At 39.0% G+C, this 16,826-nt stretch overlaps 1 protein-coding gene across 1 annotated transcript; it reads right to left on the minus strand.

Annotated features, from left to right (window-relative positions):
• Positions 1–870: 870 nt before the first annotated feature.
• LOC6502392 lies at positions 871–16,087 on the minus strand. Its single transcript, XM_001967149.4, has 2 exons — positions 15,570–16,087; positions 871–1,583 (listed from the first exon to the last, which is right to left on the minus strand). The coding sequence occupies exons 1-2, from the start codon at positions 16,004–16,006 to the stop codon at positions 1,127–1,129; spliced, it is 894 nt and encodes a 297-aa protein (XP_001967185.3). The 5' UTR covers positions 16,007–16,087; the 3' UTR covers positions 871–1,126.
• Positions 16,088–16,826: the final 739 nt, after the last annotated feature.

The raw sequence follows: 16,826 nt of genomic DNA on the forward strand, positions 1-16,826 counted from the left end.
ACTATATCCTATACTTGCCATATAACTGAACGATCGGAAATGGCACAACCTTTCTATTTTTAAAGATGCTTGCTTTGTTGATGGTGAAATTCTCATAAGGATAGGACAACTATATAGGATCCGATATATATAATAATAACATAAGCTTCTGCTTAACTGCAAGGGTATATCAACTTCGGCTCCGCTTGAAGTTAGCTTTCATTTCTTGTTTTTTATACCCTTGCAGAGGGTATTATAATTTTGGTCAAAAGTGTGCAACGCAGTGAAGGAGACATCTCCGACCCTATAAAGTATATATATTCTTGATCAGGATCACCTCCTGAGTCGATATGAGCATGTCCGTCTGTCCGTCTGTCTGTCTGTCTGTCGGTTTCTACGCAAACTAGTCTCTCAGTTTTGGAGCTATCGAGTTGAAACTTTGGACACATCCTTTTTTTCCTTGCAGGTATATAAGTCGGAACGGCCGGGATCGTTCGACTATATCCTATAGCTGCCATATAACTGATTGATCGAAACTGGCATAACTTTGGTGTTTTTTAAGTTAGAGGATTGGGACTTTCCACACATGTTATGTTTGACCAAAATATCTTATGTACCAAAATATTCTTGTTCGGCACGTGCAAGAAAAACAAAAAAAAATCAGTCACGTGCCGAACAAGAATATTTTTTATATGCAATTTTGTACACCTATATAGCATATTTTCGTCACTAAAATTGATATCAGATATTTTGGGTTTCGAATGCAGGTTCGTCACCGGTACTTTACCTCGTCAAGAGGTTTTTTTAAATGATTATCCTTGAGACCCATTAAACAAAATCAATATAGCTGATTTGAAGATCTTAAAATTATCTATGTTCAAAAATGAAAGGTAAGCAAAATTAGCGGATAGTTTATTTCGTGAACCAGATCCTTAAAATTAATAAAACACAAAAAAACCTTCTTCCTATGTTCTTTCTTTGGTATGTATGTATGTAGAGGAAACGCATAATTCACTGATTAACAAGAATATTAAAAAAAAATTATATAAAAAAAAGGACATGAGTTTAAATTTTTCTAATCAAACTACATACAGTAAATAAACTTAATAATTGGTGTTCCAAAGATTAAAAAATACATGTTTCGTCTTTACAGAGTTTTTTCATAACTTGTCTCGTTACCAGCTGATGGCCGCGGATTGTTTTTTATCTTCTTCTTGTTGTATATGTTGGAGGAAGCTATGAGAGCAGCTGAGGTCCTTTCCACCTGCCGCGCAGATTCGTACGGAGTTCGGACAATCTCTGGCAAGTGTGCGTAATACACGATACGTTCGTTTCGCGACGAATGTGCGACCTCCGGCAGTTTCGTCGAATCGTACTTGCTGTTCCCGTAGAAATCGGATTGCGGCACGATATCGTCGGGGTAACCTCGTCCAGACTTAATACTCACGGTCGGAGTGTCCATGTAGCGATCGGGATACATAACGTACGGATCAGGGTACTGCGGTACACGGGGACTGTAGCTATCATGAGGATCGAATCTTTGACGATGCATGTACATGTCTTCCAAGTACTGAGGATGGGTACGATGGTATTGCTCGTCAAATCTTGAAAAATAAATTAAAAAGGGTTACATTTTAAATGTTAAGATAGCAATCAGTCTAATTATAAAATATCAGTCAATATGTTTGTCGGGTCAAACAGCCGCCGAAAAGTTTGGCCGGCAATAATTTATTGAACTTTTTTATCTTTTCTTTAATCTTTATGTCTATTCGCATCGCCCGCTCTCGTGTTCAGCCACCTGCATCTGCTGTCATGCACTATCGTTGTCTCGCACTCTCGCGGTATCTCTCGGTCGCTCCGCAGCATCAAGCGTTGAGCCGCGCTTCCGCGTCTTTAATTCTAATTCGGTCTTTAACCCTACGCAGGTCACATATGCCATTTTTATATACATATGTATAAACCAAATCAATTAAATAAATTATATTCATACATCGAAATCTAAAAGTGCTTGTTGTTATTAAAGCCTAGATTTGAAACATTAAATAAAGCTCCCGAAAACGCTCGGTAACTGAACAATGTTTGTTACACCGAATTTTAAGAATTATAAATTACCAAAAAGAAAAGCTAACCTTGGCCTAAGCCAAAGAAGGGTATAACCCCTTCCAGATAAGAAGCACTTCATATTATAAGTATATAACACTTCATATATATATCGCATTGGATATATCGCTTCTGTATCACTATAGAAATAAAGTTGTGTCATTTCACATCTTACAGTTATGGTATCTACAGCATTTAGTCGGTCAATCATTAAAAACCTCTTGACGAGGTAAAATACAGGTGACGAACCTGCATGCGAAACCCGAAATATATGTCCTTACATATAAGTCCTTACAATGCTTATAAATCGTCTTCAGGCATTTTTTTCAATCTTTTCGGATCGTACAGAAATCTAAACAGATTTTCGTAATTCTTGAATTGCTCAAACCGTGCAGACACAGCAGACAAAATTCTCTTCGTTTCGGATGGAACTTAGAGTCAGTTATACGACTATGCAAACACTTATAGATACACATTAACAAATTGATCAATGTAAACATTTTTTTTAATTTACAAGCGCGCGCGAGGCCTTTTTAAGCGTGAGGTCTAGGCGGTGGTCCAGGTTCGCCACACCTGAAACCGGCGCTGTAGTCAAACAATCTTGGCTCGGTCGACTCATATACTGCGTGTAAAATAAAGAAGTATTTATGTCAAGTTTAAATTCGATAAGTTTAAAACTGAGAGACTAGTTCGGGCAGAAACAAATAGGCAGACTGATAGACGGAATATCGGCTTACAATTTGATCCTGAACAAAAATGTATATCGTTTATAGTGTCCTTTACTGAGTTGCACACTTTTGACCAAAATTATAATACCCTCTGCAATGGTAAATTTTCCCAATGATAGCTCCAATTTAATGAAAATATTAAATTTCTCTTTTTTTCCCAAATTTCTATAAAACTTTTTGGTATTAATAAAAATAAAATTTTTTATTTAAAAACTAATATTAAACAGGAAAGGAAAGCTAACTTCGGGCGGAGCCGAAGTTGATATACCCTTGCAGTTAAGGTTGTGCCATTTCCGATCGTTCAGGTCTATGGCGGCTATAGGATATAGTCGGCCGATCCTTATGAAATTCGACAAATCTCGAAAATAGAATCTGCACCAAGTGTCATCTTTCTTACTTAAGAAACAACAAATTCATGCCAATTCCGATCATTCTATGACAGCTATAGGATATAGACAGCCGATTCTTATGAAATTTTATGTAGATAGATATTTTGGCCATATCTAACATGTGTGGAAAGTCCCAACCCTCGAACTCGAAAAACACCAAAGTTATGGAATTTCCGATCAATCAGTTCTATGGCAGCTATAGGATATAGTCGACCGATCCCGGCCTATTTACTACCTGCAAGGAAAAGATGGATGTGTGTAAAGTTTCAACTCGATAACTTTAAAACAGAGATACTAGTTTGCGTAGAAACCGACAGACAGACGGACATGCTTATATCGGTGATCCTGATCAAGAATATATATGTATACTTAATAGGGTCGGAGAGGTCTCCTTCACTGCGTCGCACACTTTTCCAAAAAAAAACCCAGCACCCATGAAACACCCCGGATTCATCCGTGCGTCTCCCTGATCACCCACGGATCAGCCCGGAAATCTAGAACAAGCGGCCTCGAGTTTCGTACTGAAATTTTTGAAAATGTCCTCTCGGCCCAGAATCACTGTGGACGGAAGTCCACGAGGTGACGACCTGCATGCCTAGGCGTGCGTGAGGAAACTCTATATATAGCCGAAGAATTACAAATTTTCTGTAGGCAACCGATCTAAATGAATTATATACCAATCAAAAGGTATTGTTTCAATTAGATAATTTTTGTCGAAACATATTCCAAAAGTTATTTGGTTTGGGAGAAATTAGGGTGAAAGTAAAAAAATTTTTTATCACTAAAGTGGGGCTGGGGGACACATTTTAGTCCGCAGATAGAATATTTTTACATATTCGCAATATTCAATCGACACGATCCGACATTTCATTCAGAAGTTATTCGAAAAATTCGATTTTTTTTTCTTCTTCAAAATGAATCCAGTTGTCGGTTTGTCGTTTGCACTATTTTTTTCTTAAAAATCCTGAAAAAAATGGAAAATGTTTGTTACTATCATATGAGCAACTATTGTTCTACAACTTTTTGAAATACCTTAAGCTTACGTCAAAAAATTAAAAAAACTTTGTTAATGAAAAAATTCATAATTTTATAATTAAGAAATATATTAAAAAGAGCTTTACACCGTTGAAATGTTTTTTTAAATATCAATTGTATTCTTTGAGAGATTCTTGAGATAAATTTCTTTGAGACCAAACGTCTATATAGTACAAAAAAAAAATACACTGAAAATAAACTTTTTTTTAAATCTAATTTCTTGAATAACTTCTGAAAGAAATGTCGGACGGGTCGGTTGAGGTACCAATCTTGAGGTACCAAAGAAAAACAAGAAAGGAAAGCTAACTTCGGGCGAAGCCGAAGTTGATATACCCTTGCAGTTCAGTCGCAGTCCGCTAGGTGGCGCCACGCATTTTATATTATTAGTTATATAGCGGATCGTATATAGTCGGCCGATCCTTATGAAATTTGGCACATTGAATTATTTTGCCCAAAGAGAAATCTGTACCAAGTCCCATCTTTCTAACTTAAAAAAAACCAAAGTTATGCCAATTCCGATCGTTCTATGACAGTTATAGGATATAGTCGGCCGATCCTTATGAAATTTTGTACATAAGATATTTTGGTCAAATATAACATGTGTGGAAACCCAACCCTCTAACTTAAAAAACACCAAAGTTATTGCATTTCCGATCAATCAGTTATATGGCAGCTATAGGAAATAGTCGACCGATTCCGGTCGTTCCGACTTATATACTACCTGCAAAGGAAAGAAGGGTGTGTGCAAAGTTTCAACTCGATAGCTCTAAAACTGAGAGACTAGTTTGCGTAGAAACCGACAGACAGACAAACAGACGGACAGACGGACAGACAGACAGACGGACATGCTCATATCGACTCAGGAGGTGATCCTGATCAAGAATATATATACTTTATAGGGTCGGAGATGTCTCCTTCACTGCGTTGCACACTTTTGACCAAAATTATAATACCCTCTGCAAGGGTATAATAAAATCCAAATAAAAAAGGGCTTAAAAAGTAAAACATAAGCATTGACTCAACTAGGATTAGAACTAAGGCCCTCCCGTGTTAGAAACCACATCGCTCTCCACTCGGCTAATCTCGAACTTTGCTGCTTGATGGCAAATTTTGATGTTATTCTGCTTTGTGTTTCAGGGTCTCATGTCTTAATGAGAAGACTCACAAATGCACAATTTTACAAGTAAAAAGGTTTATATGCATATGCCCCCACTGAACATATAACAAAAAAAACTAGGCAAACCAATTCCGCCAATACTTTTCTAATATTTATTATTTTATATCGCACATCCAAAACAAAGTGTTACATTCAACAATTGGTTTAACTAGAAAAACTGGGAAAAACGATTTTTTTTAAATTTTGCGCATTTATTTTATATGTAATACATGTTTATTATATGATTGGTCGGATATGCCATAACTTTGTTTTTTTTTTTTTTAAGTAAGAAGTGTGGGACTTTCTATGGATCCCACTTTGGGAAAAATTATCCGATCTGACAAATTTTGATAAGGATTGGTCGACTATATCCTATAGCTGCCATATAACTGATCCATCGGAAATGCCTAATATTGGTGTTTTTTAAATTGGAGGCTTTGGACTTTCCGCACATGTTAAATTTGGTCAAAACATCTTATGTGCAAAATTCATAAGGATCGGCCGACTATATTCTAAAGCTGTCATATGTTTATGCTGTGGAATGTTTTTTAAGTTAGAAAGATGGGACTTGGTACAGATTCTATTATAGAAAAAATAATCTGATTTGCCAAATTTCATAAGGATCGGCCGACTATATCCTATAGCTGCCATATAACTGAACGATCGGAATTGGCATAACTGCAAGGGTATATCAACTTCGGTTCCGCCCGAAGTTAGCTTTCCTTTCTTGTTATACCCTTGCAGAGGGTATTATAATTTTGGTCAAAAGTGTGCAACGCAGTGAAGGAGACATCTCCGACCCTATAAAGTATATATATTCTTGATCAGGATCACCTCCTGAGTCGATATGAGCATGTCCGTCTGTCCGTCTGTCCGTTTCTACGCAAACTAGTCTCTCAGTTTTAAAGCTATCGAGTTGAAACTTTGCACACACCCTTCTTTTCTTTACAGGCAGTATATATGTAAGTCGGAACGGCCGGGATCGGTCGACTATATCCTATAGCTGCCATATAACTGATTGATCGGAAATGCCATAACTTTGGTGTTTTTTAAGTTAGAGGGTTGGGACTTTCCACACATGTTATATTTGACCAAAATATCTTGTGTACAAAATTTCATAAGGATCGGCCGACTATATCCTATAGCTGTCATAGAACGATCGAAATTGGCATAACTTTGGTGTTTTTTAAGTTAGAAAGATGGTATTTGGTAGAGATTCTATATTGGGAAAAATAATTCAATATGCCAAATTTCATAAGGATCGGCCGACTATATACGATCCGCTACAAATCTAATAATTTAAGATGCGTGGCGCCACCTAGCGGACTGCGACTGAACTGCAAGGGTATATAAACTTCGGCTCCGCCCGAAGTTAGCTTTCCTTTCTTGTTTTTTTATAATTTATTATATAGTAAAAGTCTCATAAGGACAATTTGGTTTCCCACAACTACGAAACAATTTTGGATTTTAAATACATTTTTGGGCAAATTTTTAATTAATATTTTTAAACTAACAAAATTTCAAAACCTTTTTAAATTAAAAATACGTATAACTTCAAAACCACTGAAGCTATCGAAAAATTCTATACGTCTTTGGAAAGGTTTTTAATTATTCCACCTGTTGGGCCAAGCAGCCACCAAAGAATTCATCTAAAATAATTATAATATGCTAAGCTGCAGCTGTTGTTATCAGCATGTTTCGTCTCTGTTTTGTCCCCAGTTTCGCATGCGCTTTATTGGCATTTGTAGCGTATGCGCTTTGGGGAGCTTTAGTTGAGCTTCTGCGCAAGCTCTTGTTTTGGCGTTTGTTGTGATTTGGAGTTTATTGGAGCCGCATATATTAGGGTGTGGCGAGTCAACCGACACAATTTGAAATTGCAACGAATAAATTCTTTTTCGCCATAGTATCTAAAATCCCTTTGGGCATACTAAAAGACTACTCGCTACAAGAAGCTTCACTCTTCAAGAAATCATCTTAATATTGACAACATATACATTCCACCAAATCTTTGTATTCACACTATTCATGCAGTTATCTTTAATAAATATTAATAGTTATTAACCAACGTGGTTATATTTATTTGGAGCATAAAAGACTCCATAATTGGTGACCCTCGACAACTAGAACAATTTCAAATCACATCAAAGTCTTGAGTACATACACACAAGTATTTCACAACATGGCCGAAAACGAAGACTTCGCTGACGCGCAAGACGCTGCGCAATTCACTAGCACAGCCATGATCCAATCCGTATTTGGAAAGATGCCGTTCCCAAATTTACAATCAATCACAAACATAGAAATGTTCTTCACGAAGTTAGAAAGTTGGTTCGCACTACAAGGACTTGGTGCACGAAAAGAACAGGAAAAGTTCGCTGCAGTCATCGCCTACGCAGACCCCAAATACCTGGAACAAGTACACGATCTTGTGAACAATCCACCCGAAACTGCCCCTTACTCCACCTTAAAGGAAGCGATCCTTTCAAAGTTTACGGACTCGGAAATGGTACGTTTGGACCGACTTGCAACGGGAATTCAGCTCGGCGACAGCCGCCCAAGCCACTTACTCTGCCAACTGCAGCAAACCAAGGCAACCTGCGACGAATCAGTAGTACGACGCTACTGGATCAAACGTTTGCCTCCTCCCGTACGCGCGGTAATTGTCGGCATGATAGGAAGCTCACCGCAGACCAAACTCTCACAACTTGCAAAAGCAGCCGATGCGGTTATGGATTCCTTAAACGACGGCGTCTGACCACGTATATGCTTTTTCAAAAAGCAAACAACAGCAGTCTCATCAAGAAGAACGCGTCATAACGCTGACCAAACGACTCGACGATAACGACAAGGCTCTGCAGCAGATTAACAACAAACTGGGACAGTTACTTAATCACAATCAAACGCGTGGCAGAAATAATCAGCGACCCCAAAATTATTACCGCAACAATGCACCTTCTAACGATAGATCGTCCCAACAACTGTGTTGGTACCACAACAAGTACGGCAGAGATGCACAGCGTTGCAGCCAACCATGCTCCTTTACAGCGTTCAACGAGGACGACCAAAAAAACTAAATGCAACCGTCAGAGGATCAGGAGGCAGCCTTGACGGATTAAGTAATTTCGCCTCTTCTTATCATCAAGCATTCCAAATTAATGTTCACAGAATCTCTTACTGCAACCGACTTTTTGTACCAGACGCCCAATCTGGGAGAAAAGTTTTAGTCGATACAGGAGCCGACGTTTCGATCATTCCATACAGTACTATTCACAAGAATATACAAAACGCCAATCGCCATACACTCTTTGCAGCGAACGGCACAGAAATAAAAACATACGGCACCATCCGCTTGACACTGGACCTAGGACTACGTCGTCCTTACACTTGGAACTTCGTTATTGCTGATACCAATACTCCAATCATTGGATCCGATTTTCTACACCACTACAACCTTCTTGTCAACATCAAGGAGGCTAAGTTAGTTGATGCCAAAACACGCTTGACATGCTGTGGTATCCACACACATCAAAATTCATCAATTATTAAAACATTCAACACATCCAACGCATTCGCTCAACTGTTGGAGGAATTCAAAGACATCACACAATTCAACACAATCACACATCGTCCATCGTCAACAACTAGCGTCACCCACGTCATCGACACCAAAGGAGCACCACCCTTCGCGCGACCACGAAGACTGACCCCAGAGAAACTCCGAGCAGCAAAGAACGAGTTCCAATATTTAATGGACATGGGAGTATGCAGACCTTCTAAAAGCCCATATGCTTCACCTTTTCACATGGTACGAAAACCTACTGGTGAATGGAGACCATGCGGTGACTACCGCGCCCTCAATGCGCAAACCATACCGGACCGGTATCCACTACCACACATACAAGATTGCACACACGTGTTCTATGGAAAAACTATTTTCTCCAAGATCGATCTCAACCGCGCATACAATCAAATTCCAATAGAACCTAAAGACATCCCTAAAACGGCCATAACAACTCCTTTTGGTCTGTTTGAATTCACACACATGACATTTGGACTGTGTAACGCAGCTCAAACATTTCAACGCTATATGCATACAGCATTCAGGGATTTAGACTTTGTCTTTGTTTACGTCGACGATATAGCAGTCGCATCGGCCAACATACAACAACATCATATCCATCTGCGCCAAGTTTTCGAGAAACTGCAAGAGTACAATCTCACGATAAACCCCAGCAAATGTAGTTTCGGAAAAGAATCAATTGAGTTCCTAGGACATAAAATTAACCACCAGGGTATTAAACCTCTACAAACCAAGGTAAACGCCATTACAAATTTCCCCTTACCCAAGGTGGCCAAAGAATTACGAAGATTCCTCGCAATGATCAACTTTTATAGACGATTCCTCCCCAATGCTATTCAACATCAAGCTCCACTAGTGCAGCTTATACCAGGCAATAAGAAAAACGATTCCACCCCAATCAACTGGACAACAGAAACAATCGACAAATTCAACAGTTGCAAAAATTCTTTAGCACAAGCTGCACTATTGGCACATCCTGCACCGAACGCAAACCTTTCGCTAAGCACAGACGCGAGCAACATAGCAGGGGGAGCGGTTCTACATCAAGTCATCAACTCGGAATACCAACCAATGGGATTCTTCAGCATTAAGCTCTCAGAAACACAACGAAAATATAGCACATACGATCGGGAACTCCTAGCAATTTACCTCGGAATAAAACATTTCCGCCACATGCTGGAAGGCAGGGTTTTTCACATCCGTACAGACCACAAACCCTTAGTATACGCCTTCGATCAAAAACCCGAAAAAGCATCCCCGCGACAACTTCGCCAATTGGATTTCATAGGACAATTTACCACATCTATAACACACGTAAGAGGAGACGAAAATACAACCGCAGATACGCTTTCCCGCATCGAAGCCATCGGAGATAATTGCATTAATTATAATGAAATAAGCGATGCGCAATTACGCTGTCCAGAACTCCAAAAACTACTCAATTCCAACACCAGCTCTCTTCAGTTAAAAGCAGTAAATATTCCTCATACACATCACTCACTAATTTGCGATATATCTACTTCTAGCGTACGGCCTTTCATACCACAGCCGCTTAGAAACACAATCATCGAGAAGCTACATAACATTGCACACGGTGGAGTTAAGGCAACTATAAAACTTTTAAAACAACGATTCGTTTGGCCCTCCATGCACAAAGAAATCTCCGAGTTCGTAAAACACTGCATTCCTTGCCAAAGATCAAAAATCACCCGTCACGTTCGCTCACCTCTTCAAAACTTTACACTACCCAACCAAAGATTCGAGCACATCAATCTGGATCTTATTGGACCACTACCACAATCTGGCCCGTACAGATACTGCCTCACCATTATAGATCGGTACACGAGGTGGCCAGAAGCCATCGCTATTGAAGACATGCAAGCCGATACCGTAGCATCCGCCCTCATTCGCTCCTGGATCTCCAGATTTGGCATACCGGCTCGAATCACAACGGATCAAGGCAGACAATTCGAATCGAGGCTATTCAATGAATTATCAAGGCTACTGGGAATCGATCACCTACGTACAACCGCATATCATCCACAAGCAAACGGAATCATCGAACGCTGGCATCGAACACTAAAAGCTGCCATCATGTGCAAAAACCATGCAAATTGGCCACAGAAACTACCAATAATTCTTTTAGGACTTCGCACAGCTTACAAACCGGACATTCAAGCAACACCCGCACAGCTAGTATACGGAACTACGCTCAGGTTGCCGGGAGAGTTTTTCCACCAATCAAACAAAATACAATCCCAAACGGAATATGCCAAAGAATTGGAAAAAATCATGCAAGAGATCCGTCCAGCACAAACAGCTCATCATGACACCTCCAAACCATTTATATTTAAGGAATTGGAAACCACCTCACATGTATTCCTACGAAATGATGCCGTACGCACTTCACTTCAACCTCCATACGACGGTCCATTTGAAGTCATCGAAAGGAACGACAAACACTTCACCATATCCGCTGGACGTCCAGTCAAAGTATCAGTGGACCGCCTCAAGCCCGCCTTCATAATAATGCAACAGCCAACAGACAAAAGCTCAACGTTGGAACCACCAAATAAAGGACCAGACCTACAGGCTCTTGGAGAGTCACCGGAAACAACCTCACCTCCAAGACCCCGGCGTACAATTAGACTCCCTGCTCGCTTTGCACCATGAAGTCTAGGGGGGAGTACTGTGGCGAGTCAACCGACACAATTTGAAATTGCAACGAATAAATTCTTTTTCGCCATAGTATCTAAAATCCCTTTGGGCATACTAAAAGACTACTCGCTACAAGAAGCTTCACTCTTCAAGAAATCATCTTAATATTGACAACATATACATTCCACCAAATCTTTGTATCCACACTATTCATGCAGTTATCTTTAATAAATATTAATAGTTATTAACCAACGTGGTTATATTTATTTGGAGCATAAAAGACTCCATAAGGGTTAAATTGAGCCCAAAATAAATATATTGAAACTATAATTTGAAACGCGTATAGTTAGTCGGCTGCTATTAAAAACTATTAATAGCTCAACACCACCTTCTTAAATGTCAAAATCTATGGAGTTAAAAAAAAGAGTTTTGGTGTTTATCCTTACAATTAAAGTATTGCTAACTGTGTGAATCGCCAGTCCAGAGGTTACTTCTATATATACATATTCCATATATTCTGTTCTATTTTAAATAATTGAAGATCAATATATACAAAAAAAAACTGATATCATATAAAAAACCTCTTGACGAGGTAAAGTACCGGTGACGAACCTCCATGCGAAACCCAAAATATCTGATATCAATTTTAGTGACGAAAATATGCTATATAGGTGTACAAAAGTGCATATAAAAAATATTCTTGTTCAGCACGTGACTGATTTTTTTTTTGTTTTTCTTGCACGTGCCGAACAAAAATATTTTTTATATGCAATTTTGTACACCTCGTCAAGAGGTTTTTTTATATGATTGGGGAATAGGTTGAGGTTAAATCTAAGTTTGTATTTCTCAACAGAATAAAACGCTCATAAAGTCGCTCCCGGGATTTGGATCGACGTCAGTATATATAGTATGTATATATATATATATATATATATATATGAATACTTCTCCAGAAAGGTCAACCGCGACAAAATAATTCAAAGTCAATACAAGAATGTTTTTTTCATACATTTTTATAGGGAACCTATTAAATTTAAATAATTTCATAATATTTAACATTTACTTATAACACATTTCGGAATATTTTAATCCAAAGTCTCAAATGTGCGAAAGTTTAGGTTTTAGCATTTCAGCGGCACGATTTGTTTTAAATAATTTTCATGAAGAGAGTTCAATTTCATTGATATTCACTATTTGTAATATCGGCTTATAACCAAAGATTACAAAAATAATGTAAAAAAACGATGCGATTGCTGCAAGCGGTGGAGAAAAATTTTTAAAAATAATAACACCAAATAAAAAAAATATTATAGTATTATATTACATATAATTATAATATTTTCCTCCTTGTTTGTTACAAAAACAACTGAAACAAGAAAGAAAAGCTAACTTCGGTCGGAGCCGAAGTTAATATACCCTTGCCGTTAGGTAGCAACTTATATTATTATATATATTATATATCGGACCGTATATAGTTGATCCTTATGAAAGTTTCACAATCAAATCAATTTTATAGAAAAAAATGTTGGAAACAGCCCCAAGCATCTTTAAAACTAGCAAGGTTGTGCCATTTCCAATCGTTCAGTTTTATGGCAGCTATGGGATATAGTCGGCCGATCCTTATGAAATTTGGCAGAACGGATTCCCAACGGATGTCCCAAAATGGAATCTATCCCAAGTCCCATCTTTCTAATATAAAAAACATCAAAGTTATGCCCATTCCGATCTTCCGTAGAAAGTCTCATCATTCTAGCATTTAAAAAACGCCAAAGTTATGCCAATTCCGATCGTTTAGTTATATGGCAGCTATAGTATATAGTCGTCTGATCCTTATGAAATTTTGCAAATCGAATTACTTTGCCCTGCACCAATCGAAAAATGGAATCTGTACCAAGTGCCATCTTTCCAACTTAAAAAACACCAAAGTTATGCCAATTCCGATCGTTCTATGACAGCTATAGGATATAGCCGGCCGATCCTTATGAAACTTTGTACATAAGATATTTTGGTCAAATATTACATGTGCATAAAGTCCCAACCCTCTAACTTAAAAAACACCAAAGTTATGGCATTTCCGATCAATCAGTTATATGGCAGCTATAGGATATAGTCGACCGATCCCGGCCGTTCCGACTTATATACTACCTGCAAAGAAAGTTTCAACTCTATAGCTCCAAAACTGAGAGACTAGTTTGCGTAGAAACCGACAGACAGACCGACGGACTGTCTGTCCAAAAATGTAAGATATTTTGGCCAAATACAACATGTGTGGAAAGTCCCAACCCTCTATAGGGTGCAGCTATAGGATATAGTCATCCGTTCCCGGCCGTTCCGACTTAAATACTGGAAACCAAATAAACGTATGTTGCCAAGGGCTGCCGTTAGCGTTGACAGCGCATAATAGTTAGAAGGATCATATAAATGATTGATCGGAACTGCCATAATTTGGTGTTTTTTAAGTTCAAGTTTTAAGTTTACGCTCACAATCTCATTGAACTTTTTTTGGTTAGCGCATCATCCAAAAAGGTTCTTCCGCGATTTAAACTGATATGTATGCGTTCTCACACATTCACATACACGGTTTCATGTGTCTTTCAAAAGAAAGAGAGGATGGCTGCCCCTCATGTGGTAGGGGGGTCATGGAGGACGCCTACCATGTCCTCTTCGATTGTCGGCGCTTCGACGAGGAGCGCACCAACCTTGAGGAGAGCCTGGAGGAGACCTTCTCACCGGAGAGCATGGTGCCACTAATGCTGGAGTCGGGGCGCAAATGGGAAGCCACAGCCAAGTTTGTGGCAAAGGTTTTGAATGAGCTGAGAGCCCTGGAGAGGGTGCGTAACGGGGGAGAGGACTAAGTTGCAGGAATTGGGCGAAGCATTGCTTCACGGCCGTACCGTCCAACACAGCAGCATCAAGCTCCTCTAGCCCCAATAATAAATTAAATTAAAAGTAATGTAAATAATTTACTGGTAGGATAAATTTAACTTAAGAGCAAATAAATAAAATGCGAATATAAAAAAAAACAAGAAGGGAAAGCTAACTTCGGGCGGAGCCGAAGTTGATATACCCTTGCAGTTCAGTCGCAGTCCGCTAGGTGGCGCCACGCATCTTATATTATTAGATATATAGCGGATCGTATATAGTCGGCCGATCCTTATGAAATTTGGCAGATCGGATTGTTTTTCCCAAAATAGAATCTGTACCAAATCCCATCTTTCTAACTTAAAAAACACCAAAGTTATGCCAATTCCGATCGTTGTATGAAAGCTATAGGATATAGTCGGCCGATCCTTATGAAATTTTGTACATAAGATATGTTGGTCAAATATAACATATGTGGAAAGTCCCAACCCAACTTAAAAAACAACGAAGTTATGGCATTTCCGATCAATCAGTTATATGGCAGCTATAGGATATAGTCGACCGATCCCGGCCGTTCCGACTTATGTACTACCTGCAAGGAAAAGAAGGATGTGTGCAAAGTTTCAACTCGATAGCTCTAAAACTGAGAGACTAGTTTGCGTAGAAACCGACAGACAGACGGACAGACGGACATGCTCATATCGACTCAGGAGGTGATCCTGATCAAGAATATATATACTTTATAGGGTCGGAGATGTCTCCTTCACTGCGTTGCACACTTTTGACCAAAATTATAATACCCTCTGCAAGGGTATGAAAAAAAAAATGGTTTCATGTGTGTGCGTTCGTTTTGAAGCAGTGGTGGGCAAAATGCACACATTTAACATTTATGTAAATGTTTAATCATTTAAAAAAGAGAAAGGAGAATGAGAGTAAGATTCCCTCTGCGGCCTGCTGGGGCCTGTCGCAAGAAATTGTTGCATCATTTTTCGTTGTATCAAATGAGAAGTCTATATGTTGTATGGTTAGTGCTGCGGGGCATTTTTCCTAGTTGTCTATTTATAGCTAAAGTTTAAGTTTACCTATCGTAGCGACGGATGTACGGATCATACGATCTCGAGGGAAATAGAGAAGCTTTTGCCAACGGGCTAGCGTAAAACTCTCCGCGCCACAGCTGGTGAACTGGTCGGTTCAACGAATCAAGGTTTGGTTGTCCATGAATCCTTGGCTCCAAAATAAGGCGCAAATCGTTTTTCGAATTGTAAAAGTCACTTCTGCGACGATGTTCAAAAAAGTGATCGAACTCCTTGTACCCTTCCATAGGCTTCTTCTGTATCTTCAACTGCTTCGGCTGCGCCATATGTAGCGGTCCAGATCTACTAACCATGCTGTCTAAGGTCTCCATATTGTCTTTGCGTTTATCTTCCCAGTTTGGGAAGCTTGGATCCGCCAAAACACAATAAGCCAGGAAAAAAGACACCCAGCAGAGTAATAGAAACAAATTATTCTCCCGCGTCATGATTGGATTAGTTAGAAGCTGTAGTATTACGTCTGATCTCCTCAGAATGTCAAGTTGAACTGCTTCAGCCGTCAACAGTAATGCAGCAAAATGCATCGATAGGTAGGGCTCAGGTAACAATGGTGTGGTGACATGGTAAGTTGAACTCCAAAATATATTATTCCAGCGTTTTATTGCCTATTTTCCCGGATCAGTCGACCGCAATCATGCACCCAAAACATTTTAAACTTCCGCAAAACGCTAATATAATATCCATGATACACCTTGCTAGTGCAAATGCTTTCAATGGCCCCAAGCTGGGTGAGTCCCCATTATTATAACGACAAAAGACAAAGGCCACGCTCCGGTAACTATTTATGCGTTCTGAACATACCAAACAAAATTTGTATTTATGTACATATATACATAGTTATAGTGGATTTGTACTGGCGACTAAAGCCAAAAGTACTCAAAAGAAAAAAAAACAAGAAAGGAAAGCTATCTTTGGGCGGAGCCGAAGTTGATATACCCTTGCAGTTGAGTCGAAGTCCGCTAGGTGGCGCCACGCATCTTATATTATTAAATATATAGCGTATCGTATATAGTCGGCCGATCCTTATGAAATTTGGCATATTGAATTATTTTACTCAAACAGTAATCTGTACCAAGTCCCATCTTTCTAACTTAAAAAACACCAAAGTTATGGCAATTCCGATCGTTCTATGACAGCTATAGGATATAGTCGGCCGATCCTTATGAAATGTTGTACATAAGATATTTTGGTCAAATATAACATGTGCATAAAGTCCCAACCCTCTAACTTAAAAAACACCAAAGTTAT

Source organism: Drosophila ananassae, chromosome XR, assembly GCF_017639315.1.
Source record: "Drosophila ananassae strain 14024-0371.13 chromosome XR, ASM1763931v2, whole genome shotgun sequence".
NCBI lineage: Eukaryota > Metazoa > Arthropoda > Insecta > Diptera > Drosophilidae > Drosophila > Drosophila ananassae.

Bases quoted from the DNA above. Each gene is read 5' to 3' on its own strand.
- LOC6502392 (XM_001967149.4), bottom strand. From the start codon at position 16,006: ATGACGCGGGAGAATAATTTGTTTCTATTACTCTGCTGGGTGTCTTTT. The intron at 1,584-15,569 runs GTAAACTTAAAC...TTATTTTTCAAG, and splicing joins TACATCCGTCGCTACGATAG to ATTTGACGAGCAATACCATC.